Below are 22,380 nucleotides of genomic sequence, written 5' to 3' on the forward strand. Positions count from 1 at the left end.
AGAATACCGCGCCCAGCTGATCATGTACTGAGTGATGGATTTGTTATCGTGCTGTCAGGTCGGAGGCACTATGTGCCGACTCGTTCATTCCCTCTGCTGTTAGATTGTTACATGAACAACACGCAGCACTGTTACTAGGGCTGGGCGATATATCGATATTAATATCGATATCGTGATATGAGACTAGATATCGTCTTAGATTTTGAATATCGTAATATCGTGATATGACATAAGTGTCTTTACCTGGTTTTAAAGGCTGCATTACAGTGAAGTGATGGACTCTTCTGAACTTACCAGACTGTTGTAGCTGTTCTATTATTAATGATTATTTATCTAAAATCTAAGTGTGAAGATATTTTGAGAGAGCACCAACTGTCAACTCTAGAATATATCGTCGCAATATCAATAGAGGTATTTGGTCAAGAATATCATATTATCTGATTTTCTCTATATCGCCCAGCCCTATATCAGAAAATATGGGACGTAGAAATAAGCGCTGAAAATGTGTAGAAGAAAAATTTAACAATTTAAAACGTTGGAAAAAAATAAAACAAACTGAAAAAAAGGCGTCAAAAATATTGACGGGAAGACAACACAAGGGTTAATCAGAATTTATGTTTACATTTTATTGTTATTTGAACAGCTGAGCATTGAACCAGGTGAAGAAACCTGTTTATTATTTATTCATTTGATTTTGCAACTGTTCACTGAAATAGCCGGTTTGTATGAAACTACATGTGACATGTCATATTTGGCTTTGACTTTGACTGAACATTTGCTCTCACTTTGCGGAAAACATATCGGGATATATATCGTATATCGATATTAAGCCAAAATATATCGGGATATGACTTTCGGTCCATATCGCCCAGCCTTAACTGTTACGTGAAATCACGTCACCATAACAAACTGGTTCCAGCACTGCGTTGCTCTGTGTGTGAGTGTGTGGGAGGTTGTAACCATTGAGCTGGGTCATGTGTAAATGTGTTGATGTTACAGGAGAGAACAACAAGCTTCTGTATACAGCAGGATGTATGACTGCTGCCGTACTATTTGTACTATTTGTTGTCTGTTGATTGTTTGTTTATTGTTTGTTTGTTTATTTTATTTTTGATTCATGAGTTATTAACCTCTACAGATTGTGTGCTAATGCACTGAATTGCCCCTTGGGGACTAATAAAGTTATCTGAATGGGTGTGTGTGTGTGTGTGTGTGTGTGTGTGTGTGTGTGTGTGTGTGTGTGTGTGTGTGGGTGTGGGGGGTGTGTGTGTGTGTGTGTGTATAGAGGTGTGGTGTTCGAGTCTTTCTTCCAGAACAGGACGTTTTCGTGTCTCCTCTGAGATCCAACATGGCCGACAGGAAGAAATCCCCCAAAACGACCGGGAGGAAGAGGAAGAGCTGCGAAGTGCAGGTAGAGGTCTGTGTGTGTAACTGTGTGTGTGTGTGTAACTGTGTGTGTGTGTGTGTGTGTGTGTTTGTGTAACTGTGTGTGTGTGTAACTGTGTGTGTGTGTGTTTGTGTAACTGTGTGTGTGTGTAACTGTGTGTGTGTGTTTGTGTAACTGTGTGTGTGTGTAACTGTGTGTGTCTGTGTGTCTGTGTGTGTGTGTAACTGTGACTGTGTGTGTGTGTGTAACTGTGTGTTTGTGTGTGTGTGTGTGTGTGTGTGTGTGTGTGTGAGTGACTGTGTGTGTAACTGACTGTGTGTAACTGTGACAGTGTGTGTGTGACTGTGTGTGTGTAACTGACTGTGTGTGTGTGTGTGTGTAACTGTGTGTGTGTGTGTAACTGTGTGTGTGTGTGTGTGTAAAAATGTGACTGTGTGTGTGACTGTGTGTAACTGTGTGTGTGTGTAACTGTGTGTGTGTGTGTAAATGTGACTGTGTGTGTGTGTGTGTGTGACTGTGTGTGTCTCTGTGTGTGTGTGTAACTGGCTGTGTGTAACTGTGTGTGTGTGTGTGTGTGTGTGTGTGTGTGTGTAACTGTGTGTGTGTGTGTAAATGTGACTGTGTGTAACTGTGTGTGTGTAACTGTGACTGTGTGTGTGTGTAACTGTGACTGTGTGTGTGTGTGTGTGTGTGTGTGTGTGTGTGTGTGACTGTGTAACTGTGTGTGTGTGTGTGTGTGTGTGTGTAAATGTGACTGTGTGTGTGTGTGTGTAACTGACGGTTTGTAAATGTGTGTGTAACTGTGTGTGTGTAAATGTGACTGTGTGTGTGTAACTGTGTGTAACTGTGTGTGTGTGTGTAACTGTGTGTGTGTAACTGTGTGTGTGTGTAACTGACTGTGTGTGTGTGTGTGTGTGTGTGTGTGTGTGTGTGTGTGTGTGTGTGTGTGTGTGTGTGTGTGACTGTGTGTAACTGTGTGTGTGTGTGTGTAACTGTGTGTGTGTGTGTGTAACTGTGTGTGTGTGTGTAAATGTGACTGTGTGTGTAACTGACTGTGTGTGTGTGTGTGTGTGTGTGTAACTGACTGTGTGTGTGTTTCAGGACCTGGTGTTCAGTGAGAACAAGAGAAACAGAGTGAGAGGAAACACTCAGAGAAACAACAAGCAGGTGAGAAACCACCAAATATTAAATATATTAGGGTTAGGTCATTATATTAAAGGAACACGCCGACTTATTGGGACTTTATCTTATTCACTGTAACCCCCAGAGTTAGACTAGTCCATACATACCCTTCTGTGTGTGTGTGTGTGTGTGTGTGTGTGTGTGTGTGTGTGTGTGTGTGTGTGTGTGTGTGTGTGTGTGTGTGTGTGTGTGTGTGTAACGTGTGTGTGCACGAGCCTAGGAGCATTTTACTAATGCTCTGTTAAAATAACAATGAAATGCTGCGTTATTGACTTTAGACCAGGTTTTTGTTGGTCAATGGTGCCATCACTTCCCACTGCCTCAAGATAGCAATACTCCCAGAATGCACCTGAACACACCTCCATGTAAGACCAGCACGCCCAGAATGCACCTGAACACACCTCCCTGTAAGACCAGCAGAATGCACCTGAACACACCTCCCTGTAAGACCAACACACCCAGAATGCACCTGAACACACCTCCCTGTAAGACCAACACACCCAGAATGCACCTGAACACACCTCCCTGTAAGACCAGCACGCCCAGAATGCACCTGAACACACCTCCCTGTAAGACCAGCACGCCCAGAATGCACCTGAACACACCTCCCTGTAAGACCAGCAGAATGCACCTGAACACACCTCCCTGTAAGACCAACACACCCAGAATGCACCTGAACACACCTCCCTGTAAGACCAGCACGCCCAGAATGCACCTGAACACACCTCCCTGTAAGACCAGCACGCCCAGAATGCACCTGAACACACCTCCCTGTAAGACCAGCACGCCCAGAATGCACCTGAACACACCTCCCTGTAAGACCAGCATGCCCAGAATGCACCTGAACACACCTCCCTGTAAGACCAGCAGAATGCACCTGAACACACCTCCCTGTAAGACCAGAATGCACCTGAACACACCTCCCTGTAAGACCAGCAGAATGCACCTGAACACACCTCCCTCTAAGACCAGCAGAATGCACCTGAACACACCTCCCTGTAAGACCAGCATGCCCAGAATGCACCTGAACACACCTCCCTGTAAGACCAGCCTGCCCAGAATGCACCTGAACACACCTCCCCATGCGCTGAGCTGGGCCAGGCCAGGCCAGTCTGGGCCAGGTGGGAGATCGGAGCCCCTAGGTTTAATCTCTGAACTTTTGTGTCCAGGTTTCTTCTTCTGTGGTGAAGGAGAAGAGAGATGGGCCTCTGCAGAAGATCGGAGAGTTGCTCCACAGTTCTCCCTCCATCCTGGGCAGCAAAGGTCAGAGGCCCTTTACATCACATTTATATATTACTTTCTGTCTGTCTCTCCCTCTCTCTGTCTGTCTGTCTGTCTGTCTCTCCCTCTGTCTGTCTGTCTCTCCCTCTTTCTGTCTGTCTGGCTGTCTCTCCCCCTGTCGGTCTCTCCCTCTCTCTGTCTGTCTGTCTCTCCCTCTTTCTGTCTGTCTGGCTGTCTCTCCCCCTGTCGGTCTCTCCCTCTCTCTGTCTGTCTGTCTCTCCGTCTGTCTGTCTGTCTGTCTCTCCGTCTGTCTGTCTGTCTCTCCCTCTTTCTGTCTGTCTGTCTCTCCCTCTGTCTGTCTGTCTCTCCCTCTTTCTGTTTGTCTGTCTCTCCCTCTGTCTCTCTCTCTCAATCTGTCTGTCTCTCCGTCTGTCTGTAACTTGTCTGTCTGTCTCTCTGCAGCTAAAACCATCATCGGTCTGGTCAGTGGACATTCGGTAGAGAAAGAGACGGTTACCACGGCAACCAAACCAAAACGAGGACGGAAGAAACTTTTTAAGACGAGCGCGTCCTCCCCGCTGCTAGACTCCCCGAACATGGTGAGGAAGAGTCTGTCTGCCTGTCTGTCTCTCTGTCTGTCTCTCTGTCTGCCTGTCTGTCTGTCTCTCTGTCTGCCTGTCTGTCTCTTCCAGTGTGACCAACATGGTGTGAAGTCTAGAGCTCTGAGCTCCTTGCCTGTCTGTCTCTCTCTCTCTCTGCCTGCCTGTCTGTCTCTCTCTCTCTGCCTGCCTGTCTGTCTGTCTCTTCCAGTGTGACCACCAAGTCTAGAGCTCTGAGCTCCTTGCCTGTCTGTCTCTCTGCCTGTCTGTCTGTCTCTTCCAGTGTGACCACCAAGTCTAGAGCTCTGAGCTCCTTGCCTGTCTGTCTCTCTGCCTGTCTGTCTGTCTGCCTGTCTGTCTCTTCCAGTGTGACCACCAAGTCTAGAGCTCTGAGCTCCTTGCTGCTGTTGTTGTTTCAGACCTCCGGAGGAGAGAAGGAGGAGAAGGAGAGCGATCACCTCATCATCAGGAGACAGCTGCGCTCCAAAACCTGCAGGAAGTGACATCATCGCCACGCGACAACACTACGCCGTCTTCACCCGTCAAACCAACGAAGAAGAACAGTTAGATTTTTCAATGTGTGTACAGTTAGTTTGTTTTAATGGATAAAGAGCTGAGAGAATACTAATGGCTCCCAGCCTCTCAGTGAGTGTGTGTGTGTGTCTGTGTGTGTGTGTGTGTGTGTGTGTGTGGGGGGGTCTCTCTGTGTGTTTGTCTCTGCGAGTGTGTGTCTCTGTGCGAGAGTGTGTGCGCGCATCCCTTTGCTGCCAGGAATGTTCCTACGGTGGCTGAGAAGACCCAAAACACACTCTGCAGGTACAGGAAACAGGAATCAAACCTTCAAAATAAAAGCATTGAAAAAAAAAATCCATATAAAATATACTGAAATGAAACAAACATGTTGACAAAATGTTCCTTTAATGAACATTAACAACAAAATCCAGTTTTCTTTCATGAAGTGTTTGAAACCATTTAATATAAAATTAGAACATTATTGTTGTTTTTCTGCTTTAAAAGACAAGACGAAGTTACAATCCCTGATATTAGAAACAATATTAGATAGTAACAGATGTTACATACATTTAAGACAAAATAGCATCTGTCGCTGAGACTCGTGTCTTCCGGTTTATTCCCTAAATCAAACTATTGATTAAGCTGCCTCTATACACGCTAAAAGTCCTGATTATTTACATGGAGTCTGGTGGAGATATGCTGGCTCTATACACACTAAAACTCCTGATTATTTACATGGAGTCTGGTGGAGATATGCTGGCTCTATACACGCTAAAAGTCCTGATTATTTACATGGAGTCTGGTGGAGATATGCTGCCTCTATACACACTAAAAGTCCTGATTATTTACATGGAGTCTGGTGGAGATATGCTGGCTCTATACACGCTAAAAGTCCTGATTATTTACATGGAGTCTGGTGGAGATATGCTGGCTCTATACACGCTAAAAGTCCTGATTATTTACATGGAGCAGTCCCGGCGTTATGGGCGGGCTTTAAGGGGCCTGGCCCGCCCCCAGAGTCAGCTGTGCCCTCCCTGGATGGACGAGCCCTTTTTTAACTGACGAGCCTGTCACCAATCACACCTTTTGTTTTGTACAACATTTTTTAAACATATATATATATACCATAATAAATAAACATATATTGTGTTGTATATACATGAATCATGATAAAAATAAAAGGGAGTTTGTTCTTAATTTTATTAAAATAATATATATAGCTATATATATATATATAGCTATATATATATATAGCTATATATATATATATATATATATATATATATATATATATATATATATATATATATATATATATATAGCTATAGAATCACACACAGAACAATAACGTGTAAGACTTCTTTTATTGAAGACAGAATGTAAAACAGAAAAACATTTTGACAAATATGAATAAATGAACACTAAACAGTAGTAATAAAATACACTGTAGCTGTCGGGCAGAAACCTCGTATCGTAACACTTACGATAGAAACTGTTACAATACAAACAGCAGTCTGGATGTTTAACATATATATATATATTCCGCAGACCTCAGAGTGTACACTGGTTTATACTGGTTTCATATTTTTAGGCTTTCATATTTTTAGGGTTACATTTCAACATAAAAGACAGAAAATAAAACAAACATATAAAAAATTAAATATATATATATATATATATATATATATAATAAATGTATACTGTATATAGATACACTGTGTATATATAATAAAGAAGAGTAATAATAAATGAAACAGTTCCAGTAAACTTCACCCTCTACGTCAGCAGTAAACCAAATAATCACCGTGGTAACACTGGGGGGCGTGTGTTTCTGTTGCTACCTGTGCGTTACCATGGTTACACCTGATAAGGTGTGTGAGTATGAACCTGCCCCCCTCATACCTGTCTACCTTTAACCCTTTCACACCAAACAGGTGTTTATCTCAGGGAATGTTCACACTGGACCTCTTTAAACATTACAATACTACAGAGTATACATAATACTACAGAGTACACTTTAGAACAAGTTTCGTTAACGTTACACTTTTAGACAAAGCGCTGTGGCAGAAATGCACCATGACACCTTTAGGCTGATGTTGAGTATCTACAGCAGAGGTTCTCAAATGGGGGTACTCTGGAGTACTGCAGGGGGTACCGTACACCTGGGGGTACTCTGGAGTACTGCAGGGGGTACCGTACACCTGGGGGTACTCTGGAGTACTGCAGGGGGTACAAAACGTTTAGCAAAATGCTCCTTTAAAAATATGTTAAAAACACAATTCAAAGGAAGTACATTATTGAAAAAAGTTTGACAACCCCTGATCTATGACCTACTACACCTGGACTACATCTAGACTACACCTGGACTACACCTGGACTACACCTGGACTACATCTAGACTACACCTGGACTACACCTGGACTACATCTAGACTACACCTGGACTACATCTAGACTACACCTGGACTACACCTGGACTACATCTAGACTACACCTGGACTACACCTGGACTACATCTAGACTACACCTGGACTACACCTGGACTACACCTGGACTACATCTAGACTACACCTGGACTACATCTAGACTACACCTGGACTACACCTGGACTACATCTAGACTACACCTGGACTACACCTGGACTACATCTAGACTACACCTGGACTACACCTGGACTACACCTGGACTACATCTAGACTACACCTGGACTACATCTAGACTACACCTGGACTACACCTGGACTACACCTGGACTACATCTAGACTACACCTGGACTACAGTGGGGGAAATAAGTATTTGACCCCTTGCTGATTTTGCAGGTTTGCCCACTTACAAAGAATGCAAAAATCTACAATTTTAATCATATGTACATTCTAACAGTGAAAGACAGAATCCCAAAGAAAATTCCAGAAAATCACATCATATGAATTAATTAAAATTGATAACCATCTGATGAGGAAAAACAAGTATTTGACCCCCTGGACAAACAGCAAGTATTCTGGCTCCTACAAGCCAGTTAGTCTTTCTTTAAGACACAGCCCCAATCGAACCAATTATCTACATCAAATATACCTGCCTCACCTCGTTACCTGTATAAAAGACACCTGTGAACACCCAAACAACCAGCATCCAACATCACTACCATGGGCAAGACCAAAGAGCTTTCTCACGGACATCAGGGACAAGATTGTTGATCTGCACAAGGCTGGGATGGGCTACAAGAGAATCGGAAAGCAACTTGGAGAGAAAAGATCAACTGTCGGTGCAGTTATCAGGAAATCGAAGAAGCACCACACCACCGCCAACCTCCTCGATCTAGGCCTCCACACAAGATCTTGCCTTGTAGGGTGTCACTGATCATGCGAACGGTGAGGAATCATCCCAAAACCACAAGGGGAACTGATGAATCAACTGAAGGCAGCTGGGACCACAGTTACAAAAGAAACGTTTGGTAACACACTACGCCGTCATGGATTGAAATCCTGCAGCGCACGCAAGGTCCCCCCTGCTCAAGAAGAAACATGTACAGGCCCGCATGAAGTTCGCCATTCACCACCTGGACGACTCAGAAGAGGCCTGGAAGAAGGTGATGTGGTCAGATGAGACCAAAATAGAACTTTTTGGCCTCAACTCAACTCGTCGTGTTTGGAGGGCAAAGAACACCAAGTACAACCCAAAGAACACCATCCCCACCGTCAAGCATGGTGGTGGCAACATCGTGCTTTGGGGGTGCTTTTCAGCCAAGGGACGGGACAACTCCATCGTATTGAGGGGAGGATGGGCGGGGCCATGTATCGTGGAATTCTGGACCGATATCTCCTTCCCTCAGTGAGAGAGCTGAAGATGGGTCGAGGATGGGTGTTTCAGCACGACAACGACCCTAAGCACACCGCCAAAGCAACAAAAGAGTGGCTGAAGAAGAAGCACATCAAGGTTCTGGAGTGGCCTAGCCAGTCTCCAGACCTGAATCCGATTGAAAATCTTTGGAGGGAGCTTAAAATTTGAGTTGCCAGGCGACAACCTCGGAACCTGAATGATTTGGAGGCTGTCTGCAGGGAGGAGTGGGCCAACATCCCTGCCGAAATGTGCACAAACCTTGTCACCAACTATAAAAACCGTTTGACATCTGTGCTGGCCAATAATGGCTTTTCTACAAAATATTAACATGCTGTTTGTCCAGGGGGTCAAATACTTGTTTTTCCTCATCAGATGGTTATCAATTTTAATAAATTCATATGATGTGATTTTCTGGAATTTTCTTTGGGATTCTGTCTTTCACTGTTAGAATGTACATATGATTAAAATTGTAGATTTTTGCATTCTTTGTAAGTGGGCAAACCTGCAAAATCAGCAAGGGGTCAAATACTTATTTCCCCCACTGTATATCTAGACTACACCTGGACTACACCTGGACTACATCTAGACTACACCTGGACTACACCTGGACTACATCTAGACTACACCTGGACTACACCTGGACTACATCTAGACTACACCTGGACTACATCTAGACTACACCTGGACTACACCTGGACTACATCTAGACTACACCTGGACTACATCTAGACTACACCTGGACTACACCTGGACTACATCTAGACTACACCTGGACTACACCTGGACTACATCTAGACTACACCTGGACTATATCTAGACTACACCTGGACTACACCTGGACTACATCTAGACTACACCTGGACTACACCTGGACTACATCTGGACTACATCTGGACTACACCTGGACTACATCTAGACTACACCTGGACTACATCTAGACTACACCTGGACTACATCTAGACTACACCTGGACTATATCTAGACTACATCTAGACTACACCTGGACTACATCTAGACTACACCTGGACTATATCTAGACTACATCTAGACTACAACTGGACTATATCTAGACTACATCTAGACTACACATGGACTACATCTAGACTACACCTGGACTATATCTAGACTACACCTGGACTACATCTAGACTACACCTGGACAACACATGGGCTATATCTAGACTACACCTGGACTACATCTAGACTACACCTGGACTACACCTGGACTACATCTAGACTACACCTGGACTACACCTGGACTATTTCTAGACTACACCTGGACTACATCTAGACTACACCTAGACTACACCTGGACTACATCTAGACTACACCTGGACTACACCTGGACTACATCTAGACTACACCTGGACTATTTCTAGACTACACCTGGACTACATCTAGACTACACCTGGACTACACCTGGACTACATCTAGACTACACCTGGACTACACCTGGACTATTTCTAGACTACACCTGGACTACATCTAGACTACACCTAGACTACACCTGGACTATTTCTAGACTACACCTGGACTACATCTAGACTATTTCTAGACTACACCTGGACTACATCTAGACTACATCTAGACTACACCTGGACTACACCTGGACTACATCTAGACTACACCTGGACTATTTCTAGACTACACCTGGACTACATCTAGACTACACCTAGACTACACCTGGACTACATCTAGACTACACCTGGACTACACCTAGACTACACCTGGACTACATCTAGACTACACCTAGACTACACCTGGACTACATCTAGACTACACCTGGACTACATCTAGACTACACCTAGACTACACCTGGACTACATCTAGACTACATCTAGACTACACCTGGACTATATCTAGACTACATCTAGACTACACCTGGACTACATCTAGACTACACTTGGACTACATCTAGACTACATCTGGACTATATCTAGACTACATCTAGACTACACCTGGACAACACATGGGCTATATCTAGACTACACCTGGACTACATCTAGACTACACCTGGGCTATATATAGACTACACCTGGACTACATCTAGACTACATCTAGACTACACCTGGACTACATCTAGACTACACCTGGACTACATCTACACTACACCTTGGCTATATCTAGACTATAACTGACCTGGGGTAACCCTAGCCTACATGTGGACTATATCTAGACTAAACTAAACCTGGGCTAACCCTAGCCTACATGGGGACTGAACCTGGCCCAGTCTGCCTCTCTGGATCCGGGCCAACAGCTGTTTGTTGTGTTGCCGTGGAGACAAAACTGAATCTCAGCTGTTCATCTTCAGTCACACCTGATCAGGACCTGAAGAGGAAACAACATGTGGACGAAAAAGTGAGAAAAACGCGAAATAAACGATAATTTCTGGACAGTTTTTGATCTTTAGTTCAGGGATCTGATGATTAGTTGACATGTGATTGAGGGAGTTAGTTTACCGGCTGGTTTCTTGGGTTGGTGTTTCCAGCGGGACAGCATGGCGAGAGACACGACCAGCAGAACCAGCAACAGAGACGATACTCTACGGACACAAACGTAGAGACACAGGTGTGATATTTCATTGTCTGTATTCTGTACTATATGTACATCATTAAAGTGATGGTTCGGAGTAATGTCACCCTAGGGTCCTTTGCACCATGACCTCGAGCCAAACACCCCCCAGAAGCTTTTTTCACCTGGGTCTAACATTGGGAGAGTTAGCGTAGAGCAGCGTTAGCAGCTGAATAGCTTAGCGCAGGGGCTAATGGACCCACGTTTGTATCTCGTAAATGACCCCACTAATAATGCCCGAAATGATACCAACTTCTACACTAGTACATATAGGTTATGTACTCATAAAACGATGGATTGGAAAGTTTGTAAGTACACCAGGAGTTTATGTAAATAACACTTGTCTGCTGGCTTCTGCTCTCTGCTGCTGTTGTTGCTACCTGCAGTTAGACGAGTGCTTAGGGACCGTCTACAAATTACAACACCGAAAAGAGATGAAACAAAAATGTCTTTTAATTTAACTTATTTTTTAAAGTAAGTGCTGTAATATAACTAGCAGGAGACAAGTAATAACTGAGGTAAGTTTGGAGACATTACCTTATTTAATCATTAAATTAATAAATATTTTTGTTGCATCTCTTTTCGGTGTAGTAATTTGTAGATGGTCCCTAAGCACTCATCTAACTGCAGGTAGCAGCAGCAGCAGCAACAGAGAGCAGAAGAGAGCAGGCAAGTGTTCATAACTACTATTACTTGTCTCCTGCTAGTTATATTACAGCACTTACTTTAAAAAATAAGTTAAATTAAAAAATATTTTTGTTGCATCTCTTTTCGGTGTTGTAATTTGTAGACGGTCCCTAAGCACTCGTCTTACTGCAGGTAGCAGCAGCAGCAGAGAGCAGAAGAGAGCAGACAAGTGTTATTTACATAAACTTCTGGTGTACTTACAAACTTCCCAATCCATCGTTTTATGAGTACATAACCTATTTGTACTAGTGTAGAAGTTTGGTATCATTTCGGGCATTATTAGTGGGGTCATTTACGAGATACAAACGTGGGTCCGTTAGCCCCTGCGCTAAGCTATTCAGCTGCTAACGCTACTCTAAGCTAACTCTCCCAATGTTAGACCCAGGTGAAAAAAGCTTCTGGGGGGGGGTGTTTGGCTCGAGGTCATGGTGCAAAGGACCCTAGGGTGACATTACTCCGAACCATCACTTTAATGTACTGATGATATAACACAGATGAAGAGTTAAAGAGGATTCTTACGTCACAGTGATGGAGATCCAGACCTCAGCAGCAGACTCTGTGAACAACAGAAACCAGATGATACATCTTCACCTTTTCTATCACAACTTCTTCAGTCTGGGATGGATTAGGGTTTGGGGGTTAACCCTGACCCTGACCCTAACACTAACCCTGACATTAACCCTGACCCTAACACTAACCCTGACATTAACCCTGACCCTAACACTAACCCTGACATTAACCCTGACCCTAACACTAACCCTGACATTAACCCTGACCCTAACACTAACCCTGACATTAACCCTGACCCTGACACTAACCCTGACATTAACCCTGACCCTAACACTAACCCTGATTAGGGGTAACCCTAACTACTTCCACATTTTTTAGGAAGGTCGTAGAGAGACGGGACCTAGTTAGAAATGTTTCTCTTGGGCTCCTGAGCCCCAAAGTGGTCTCATTTCAATTTCTGGAATATTTTTAATTGGCTTTTAAAAATTCCCTGAATTACGTAGAGCTTTCATTCTTGCACCGTTGAATTCGTACCATTTTTCCGCATTTTTTGATACCAGTTTCATCAAGATTGCTCACCATGCAATATTTCGCCATCCACTAGGGGGCGCTATACACAATAGGTGAGAATATGGAAGGCCTTCCACTTTCTAATCTTTTTAATTCATTTTTTTGCCTGCATTCTCATGGCTCTTATGTATCCATATTTCATCTGATTACAACAATTTAAACGTTATAACTCTCAAATTTTAATGCTCTTTCCATTGCAATTGACGCCAGGTCAAAACTCAGGCTCTAAAATTTGAGCTGTTGATATACCTCCTATTCAATACCTTGATTGACAGAGCAGCCTCCAAACTTCAATTTTGTTTTGGAATCAGCCTGATACCTCAAATGGTCTTTGAGATATGTCCAAATGAAAAAATGTGGAATCTGGAATGTGGAATCTGGAATGTGGAATCTGGAATGTGGAATGTGGAATCTGGAATGTGGAATGTGGAAGCACTATCATAACTCATCAATACATGTACCTAGAGTGACCCTGCACCCCTTGTTGGATTCACATATCTCTAGGCTTTCATTTCTTAATGGAATAAGCCTGATACCTTAAACAATCTTTGAAGTAGGACCCAATGAAAAAATTCCAGATTTTTAATGAATGAGTGCCAAAATGTGGAATCACTCTCCAACCTGATAACTCATCACTACATGTACCTAGAGTGACCCTGCACCCCTTGTTGGATTCACATATCTCCAGGCTTTCATTTCTTAATGGAATAAGCCTGATACCTTAAACAATCTTTGAAGTAGGACCCAATGAAAAAATTCCAGATTTTTAAGGAATGAGTGCCAAAATGTGGAATCACTCTCCAACCTGATAACTCATCAGCACATGTACCTAGAGTGACCCTGCACCCCTTGTTGGATTCACATATCTCCAGGCTTTCACGTCCTAGTAGAATCCGCCTGATACCTCAAATGGTCTTTGAAATATTACCCAATGGAATGTGGAATGTGGAATGTGGAAGCACTATGATAACTCATCAGTACATGTACCTAGAGTGACCCGCATGACACCGTTGCGATGGGCAGAAAGGGGGCTACGGGACAACACTGAGACCAGGCCTGTAACCACTTGCGTTGCGGAGTTGGCCCCAGAAAGGTGCCACCTGCTGGGCGGTGACATATGTGATAGAACTCTTTGAAAGCTTTCCATTGGTGCCCCTCCCACATCTCTGAGTTCTTTGGTCCATGATTTATGACCCTTGAAAAGTTAAGCCCTATAACTCATCAGCACATGTACCTAGAGTAACCTTGCACCCTTCGTTGGATTCATCAATCTCTAGGCTTCCATTTCCTGTTAGAATCAGCCTGATACCTTAAAGGGTCTTTGAAATATGACCCAATGAAAACATTCCAGATTTTCATCTATGAGCAGTGAAATAGATGAGAATTTGGAAGCACTTGCAAGCCTTATAACTCATCAGCACATGTACGTAGAGTGACCCTGTCCCCTTCATTGGATTCAGCAACCTCTAGGCTTTCATTTCCTGTTAGAATCAGCCTAATACCTTAAAGGGTCTTTGAAATATGACCCAATGAAAATATTCCAGATTTTCATCTATGAGCAGTGAAATAGATGAGAATTTGGAAGCACTTGCAAGCCTTATAACTCATCAGCACATGTACCTAGAGTGACCCTGTCCCCTTATTTGGATTCAGCAACCTCTAGGCTTTCCTTTCATGTTAGAATCAGCCTGATACCTCAAATGGTCTTTGAAATATGACCCAATGGAATGTGGAATATGGAATGTGGAAGCACTATGATAACTCATCAGTACATGTACCTAGAGTGACCCGCATGGCACCGTTGCGATGGGCAGAAAGGGGGCTACGGGACAACACTGAGATCAGGCCTGTAATCCCTTGCGTTGCGGAGTTGGCCCCAGAAGGGTGCCACCTGCTGGGGGGAGACATATGTGATAGAACTCTTTGCAAGCTTTCCATTGGTGCCCCTACCACATCTCTGAGTGCTTTGGTCCGTGATTTATGACACTTGAAAAGGTAGCGGAATTGAACATTTAACGCCCCTAGCTCCTGACTGCAAAGGAGTAGAGCGTTGGTTCCAAGATGGCCGACTCCGGCTCGGCGAGACCTTTCCGGCGATGTCTGGATCGAGGCCCCATCCGCGACTTAAATGCATTTTTGAGCATCCTGGGTCATATCCCCTCAGAGGCTTCTTTTTCATCCGCCCTGAAAACAAGGGCTACCTGGTCCTGGTACTGACATATGTTGTAAGGCTCCCATCGAGGGCTGTTCTCAACAGTCGGGCCCTTGTCCCAATCTACAGGCTTTCATTTCCTGTTAGAATCCCTGATACCTGGATGGCCTTAAAAGGGTCTTTGAAATATGCCCAATCCGCTAAAATCAATGAGAATGAGAATTTGGAAGCACTTGCAAGCCTCATAACTCATCAGCACATGTACCTAGAGTGACCCTGCACCATGCTCTGTATTCAGCAATCTACAGGCTTTCATTTCCTGTTAGAATCAGCCTGATACCTTAAAGGGTCTTTGAAATATGACCCAATGAATAAATTCCAGATTTTCATCTATGAGCAGTGAAATAGATGAGAATTTGGAAGCACTTGCAAGCCTCATAACTCATCAGCACATGTACCTAGAGTGACCCTGCACCATGCTCTGTATTCAGCAAACTCCAGGCTTTCATTTCATGTTAATTTCAGCCTGATACCTTAAAGGGTCTTTGAAATATGACCCAATGAAAATATTCCAGATTTTCATCTATGAGCAGTGAAATATATGAGAATTTGGAAGCACTTGCAAGCCTTATAACTCATCAGCACATGTACCTAGAGTGACCCTGCACCCTTCGTTGGATTCAGCAACCTCTAGGCTTTCATTTCCTGTTAGAATCAGCCTGATACCTTGAAGGGTCTTTGAAATATGACCCAATGAAAACATTCCAGATTTTCATCTATGAGCAGTGAAATAGATGAGAATTTGGAAGCACTTGCAAGCCTTATAACTCATCAGCACATGTACCTAGAGTGACCCTGCACCATGCTCTGTATTCAGCAAACTCCAGGCTTTCATTTCATGTTAATTTCAGCCTGATACCTTAAAGGGTCTTTGAAATATGACCCAATGAAAATATTCCAGATTTTCATCTATGAGCAGTGAAATAGATGAGAATTTGGAAGCACTTGCAAGCCTTATAACTCATCAGCACATGTACCTAGAGTGACCCTGCACCCTTCGTTGGATTCAGCAACCTCTAGGCTTTCATTTCCTGTTAGAATCATCCTGATACCTTAAAGGGTCTTTGAAATATGACCCAATGAAAACATTCCAGATTTTCATCTATGAGCACTGAAATAGATGAGAATTTGGAAGCACTTGCAAGCCTTATAACTCATCAGCACATGTACCTAGAGTGACCCTACCCCCTTCATTGGATTCAGCAACCTCTAGGCTTTCATTTCCTGTTAGAATCAGCCTGATACCTTGAAGGGTCTTTGAAATATGACCCAATGAAAACATTCCAGATTTTCATCTATGAGCAGTGAAATAGATGAGAATTTGGAAGCACTTGCAAGCCTTATAACTCATCAGCACATGTACCTAGAGTGACCCTGCACCCTTAGTTGGATTCAGCAACCTCTAGGCTTTCCTTTCATGTTAGAATCAGCCTGATTCCTCAAATGGTCTTTGAAATATGACCCAATGGAATGTGGAATATGGAATGTGGAAGCACTATGATAACTCATCAGTACATGTACCTAGAGTGACCCGCATGGCACCGTTGCGATGGGCAGAAAGGGGGCTACAGGACAACACTGAGATCAGGCCTGTAACCCCTTGCGTTGCGGAGTTGGCCCCAGAAGGGTGCCACCTGCTGGGGGGAGACATATGTGATAGAACTCTTTGCAAGCTTTCCATTGGTGCCCCTACCACATCTCTGAGTGCTTTGGTCCATGATTTATGACCCTTGAAAAGGTAGCGGAATTGAACCTTTAACGCCCCCTAGCTCCTGACTGCAAAGGAGTAGAGCGTTGGTTCCAAGATGGCCGACTCCAGCTCGGCGAGACCTTTCCGGCGATGTCTGTATCGAGACCCCTCGACTTAAATGCATTTTTGAGCATCCTGGGTCATATCCCCTCAGAGGCTACGTTTTTCATCCGCCCGAAATCAAGGGCTACGGTCCTGGTTCTGACATATGTTGTAAGGCTCCCGAGGGCTGTTCGAACAGTCGGGCCCTTGTCCCTAGCCCCTTGCGTTCCGCTAAAATCAATGAGAATGTGGAAGCACTTGCAAGCCTCATAACTCATCAGCACATGTACCTAGAGTGACCCTGCACCATGCTCTGTATTCAGCAATCTCCACGCTTTCATTTCCTGTTAGAATCAGCCTGATACCTTAAAGGGTCTTCAAATATGACCCAATGAAAACATTCCAGATTTTCATCTATGAGCAGTGAAATAGATGAGAATTTGGAAGCACTTGCAAGCCTTATAACTCATCAGCACATGTACCTAGAGTGACCCTACCCCTTCATTGGATTCAGCAACCTCTAGGCTTTCATTTCCTGTTAGAATCAGCCTGATAACTCAAACGGTCTTTGAAATATGACCCAATGGAATGTGGAATGTGGAAGCACTATGATAACTCATCAGTACATGTACCTAGAGTGACCCGCATGGGACCGTTGCGATGGGCAGAACGAGGGCTATGGAACAATGCCGAGGCCCGCCTGTAACCCCTGCGTTGCGGAGTTGGCCCCAGAAGGGCGCCACCTGCTGATGGGAGACACTAAAAAAGGTGCTACGGTCCCGGTTCTGACATATGTTGTAAGGCTCCCGAGGGCTGTTGAACAGTCGGGCCCGTGTCCCTAGCCCCTTGCGTTCCTGAGTAATCCACCTTTAACTGCAAAAGGTCAAAAGGTCAGATTCCCAATTATGGCCTATCCCTTTATAGTGTCTTTTTGGCTGGTATTCGGCAGCGCAAGGTGCTAGGGACTTGGAACTTGCTTTGAATCGGAGCCGTATCCACCGTATGACGTGGTAATTTTTTTGACCCCGTGGCCCCAAAGGAAGGGCCCCAAAAGTGAGGCCAAAGGTCATTCATGAAGGAACAAAATCTGGAAGTCAATTAGATGGAAATCTGGAATGACTTTGGGCCCCCATTATTTTTGAACCCTTTGACTTAGAGTGACCCGCATGGCACAGTTGCGATGGGCAGAACAAGGGCTACGGGAGAATGCCAGGGCCGCGCCTCTAACCCCTTGCCTTGCGGAGTTAGCCCCAGAAGGGCGCCACCTGCTGGGGGGAGACATATGTGATAGAGCTCTTTGAGAGCTTTCCATCGGTGCCCCTCCCACATCTCTGAGTTCTTTGGTCCATGATTTATGACCCTTGAAAAGTTAAGCCCTATAACTCATCAGCACATGTACCTAGAGTAACCTTGCACCCTTCGTTGGATTCATCAATCTCTAGGCTTCCATTTCCTGTTAGAATCAGCCTGATACCTTAAAGGGTCTTTGAAATATGACCCAATGAAAACATTCCAGATTTTCATCTATGAGCAGTGAAATAGATGAGAATTTGGAAGCACTTGCAAGCCTTATAACTCATCAGCACATGTACGTAGAGTGACCCTGTCCCCTTCATTGGATTCAGCAACCTCTAGGCTTTCATTTCCTGTTAGAATCAGCCTAATACCTTAAAGGGTCTTTGAAATATGACCCAATGAAAATATTCCAGATTTTCATCTATGAGCAGTGAAATAGATGAGAATTTGGAAGCACTTGCAAAAACCTTATAACTCATCAGCACATGTACCTAGAGTGACCCTGTCCCCTTATTTGGATTCAGCAACCTCTAGGCTTTCCTTTCATGTTAGAATCAGCCTGATACCTCAAATGGTCTTTGAAATATGACCCAATGGAATGTGGAATATGGAATGTGGAAGCACTATGATAACTCATCAGTACATGTACCTAGAGTGACCCGCATGGCACCGTTGCGATGGGCAGAAAGGGGGCTACGGGACAACACTGAGATCAGGCCTGTAATCCCTTGCGTTGCGGAGTTGGCCCCAGAAGGGTGCCACCTGCTGGGGGGAGACATATGTGATAGAACTCTTTGCAAGCTTTCCATTGGTGCCCCTACCACATCTCTGAGTGCTTTGGTCCGTGATTTATGACACTTGAAAAGGTAGCGGAATTGAACATTTAACGCCCCCTAGCTCCTGACTGCAAAGGAGTAGAGCGTTGGTTCCAAGATGGCCGACTCCGGCTCGGCGAGACCTTTCCGGCGATGTCTGGATCGAGGCCCTACGACTTAAATGCATTTTTGAGCATCCTGGGTCATATCCCCTCAGAGGCTTCGTTTTTTCATCCGCCGAAAACAAGGGGCTACGGTCCTGGTACTGACATATGTTGTAAGGCTCCCCGAGGGCTGTTCGGAACAGTCGGGCCCTTGTCCCTAGCCCCTTGCGTTCCGCTAAAATCAATGAGAATGTGGAAGCACTTGCAAGCCTCATAACTCATCAGCACATGTACCTAGAGTGACCCTGCACCATGCTCTGTATTCAGCAATCTACAGGCTTTCATTTCCTGTTAGAATCAGCCTGATACCTTAAAGGGTCTTTGAAATATGACCCAATGAATAAATTCCAGATTTTCATCTATGAGCAGTGAAATAGATGAGAATTTGGAAGCACTTGCAAGCCTTATAACTCATCAGCACATGTACCTAGAGTGACCGTGTCCCCTTCATTGGATTCAGCAACCTCTAGGCTTTAATTTACTGTTAGAATCAGCCTGATACCTTGAAGGGTCTTTGAAATATGACCCAATGAAAACATTCCAGATTTTCATCTATGAGCAGTGAAATAGATGAGAATTTGGAAGCACTTGCAAGCCTCATAACTCATCAGCACATGTACCTAGAGTGACCCTGCACCATGCTCTGTATTCAGCAATCTCCAGGCTTTCATTTCTTGTTAGAATCAGCCTGATACCTTAAAGGGTCTTTGAAATATGACCCAATGAATAAATTCCAGATTTTCATCTATGAGCAGTGAAATAGATGAGAATTTGGAAGCACTTTCAAGCCTTATAACTCATCAGCACATGTACCTAGAGTGACCCTGTCCCCTTCATTGGATTCAGTAACCTCTAGGCTTTAATTTACTGTTAGAATCAGCCTGATACCTTGAAGGGTCTTTGAAATATGACCCAATGAATAAATTCCAGATTTTCATCTATGAGCAGTGAAATAGATGAGAATTTGGAAGCACTTGCAAGCCTCATAACTCATCAGCACATGTACCTAGAGTGACCCTGCACCATGCTCTGTATTCAGCAAACTCCAGGCTTTCATTTCATGTTAATTTCAGCCTGATACCTTAAAGGGTCTTTGAAATATGACCCAATGAAAATATTCCAGATTTTCATCTATGAGCAGTGAAATAGATGAGAATTTGGAAGCACTTGCAAGCCTTATAACTCATCAGCACATGTACCTAGAGTGACCCTGCACCCTTCGTTGGATTCAGCAACCTCTAGGCTTTCATTTCCTGTTAGAATCAGCCTGATACCTTGAAGGGTCTTTGAAATATGACCCAATGAAAACATTCCAGATTTTCATCTATGAGCAGTGAAATAGATGAGAATTTGGAAGCACTTGCAAGCCTTATAACTCATCAGCACATGTACCTAGAGTGACCCTGCACCATGCTCTGTATTCAGCAAACTCCAGGCTTTCATTTCATGTTAATTTCAGCCTGATACCTTAAAGGGTCTTTGAAATATGACCCAATGAAAATATTCCAGATTTTCATCTATGAGCAGTGAAATAGATGAGAATTTGGAAGCACTTGCAAGCCTTATAACTCATCAGCACATGTACCTAGAGTGACCCTGCACCCTTCGTTGGATTCAGCAACCTCTAGGCTTTCATTTCCTGTTAGAATCATCCTGATACCTTAAAGGGTCTTTGAAATATGACCCAATGAAAACATTCCAGATTTTCATCTATGAGCACTGAAATAGATGAGAATTTGGAAGCACTTGCAAGCCTTATAACTCATCAGCACATGTACCTAGAGTGACCCTACCCCCTTCATTGGATTCAGCAACCTCTAGGCTTTCATTTCCTGTTAGAATCAGCCTGATACCTTGAAGGGTCTTTGAAATATGACCCAATGAAAACATTCCAGATTTTCATCTATGAGCAGTGAAATAGATGAGAATTTGGAAGCACTTGCAAGCCTTATAACTCATCAGCACATGTACCTAGAGTGACCCTGCACCCTTAGTTGGATTCAGCAACCTCTAGGCTTTCCTTTCATGTTAGAATCAGCCTGATTCCTCAAATGGTCTTTGAAATATGACCCAATGGAATGGAATATGGAATGTGGAAGCACTATGATAACTCATCAGTACATGTACCTAGAGTGACCCGCATGGCACCGTTGCGATGGGCAGAAAGGGGGCTACAGGACAACACTGAGATCAGGCCTGTAACCCCTTGCGTTGCGGAGTTGGCCCCAGAAGGGTGCCACCTGCTGGGGGGAGACATATGTGATAGAACTCTTTGCAAGCTTTCCATTGGTGCCCCTACCACATCTCTGAGTGCTTTGGTCCATGATTTATGACCCTTGAAAAGGTAGCGGAATTGAACCTTTAACGCCCCCTAGCTCCTGACTGCAAAGGAGTAGAGCGTTGGTTCCAAGATGGCCGACTCCAGCTCGGCGAGACCTTTCCGGCGATGTCTGTATCGAGACCCTACGACTTAAATGCATTTTTGAGCATCCTGGGTCATATCCCCTCAGAGGCTACGTTTTTTCATCCGCCGAAATCAAGGGGCTACGGTCCTGGTTCTGACATATGTTGTAAGGCTCCCCGAGGGCTGTTCGGAACAGTCGGGCCCTTGTCCCTAGCCCCTTGCGTTCCGCTAAAATCAATGAGAATGTGGAAGCACTTGCAAGCCTCATAACTCATCAGCACATGTACCTAGAGTGACCCTGCACCATGCTCTGTATTCAGCAATCTCCACGCTTTCATTTCCTGTTAGAATCAGCCTGATACCTTAAAGGGTCTTCGAAATATGACCCAATGAAAACATTCCAGATTTTCATCTATGAGCAGTGAAATAGATGAGAATTTGGAAGCACTTGCAAGCCTTATAACTCATCAGCACATGTACCTAGAGTGACCCTACCCCCTTCATTGGATTCAGCAACCTCTAGGCTTTCATTTCCTGTTAGAATCAGCCTGATAACTCAAACGGTCTTTGAAATATGACCCAATGGAATGTGGAATGTGGAAGCACTATGATAACTCATCAG

The 22,380-nt window shown here is 44.1% G+C and overlaps 1 protein-coding gene across 1 annotated transcript in view; it reads left to right on the top strand.

Annotated features, from left to right (window-relative positions):
- The window catches only part of LOC114548255 (kinesin-like protein KIF20B), an 8,098-nt gene extending 3,085 nt beyond the window's left edge, over positions 1-5,013 (top strand). Inside the window, exons 2-6 of the mRNA XM_028568095.1 lie at positions 1,286-1,411; positions 2,489-2,554; positions 3,739-3,832; positions 4,253-4,389; positions 4,809-5,013. Coding sequence (XP_028423896.1) covers positions 1,286-1,411; positions 2,489-2,554; positions 3,739-3,832; positions 4,253-4,389; positions 4,809-4,892 — 507 coding nt within the window. The 3' untranslated portion in view covers positions 4,893-5,013. The remainder of the gene's footprint in view (positions 1-1,285; positions 1,412-2,488; positions 2,555-3,738; positions 3,833-4,252; positions 4,390-4,808) is intronic.
- Positions 5,014-22,380: the final 17,367 nt, after the last annotated feature.

The sequence above is a fragment of the Perca flavescens genome, chromosome 21 (assembly GCF_004354835.1).
Source record: "Perca flavescens isolate YP-PL-M2 chromosome 21, PFLA_1.0, whole genome shotgun sequence".
NCBI classification, from domain to species: domain Eukaryota; kingdom Metazoa; phylum Chordata; class Actinopteri; order Perciformes; family Percidae; genus Perca; species Perca flavescens.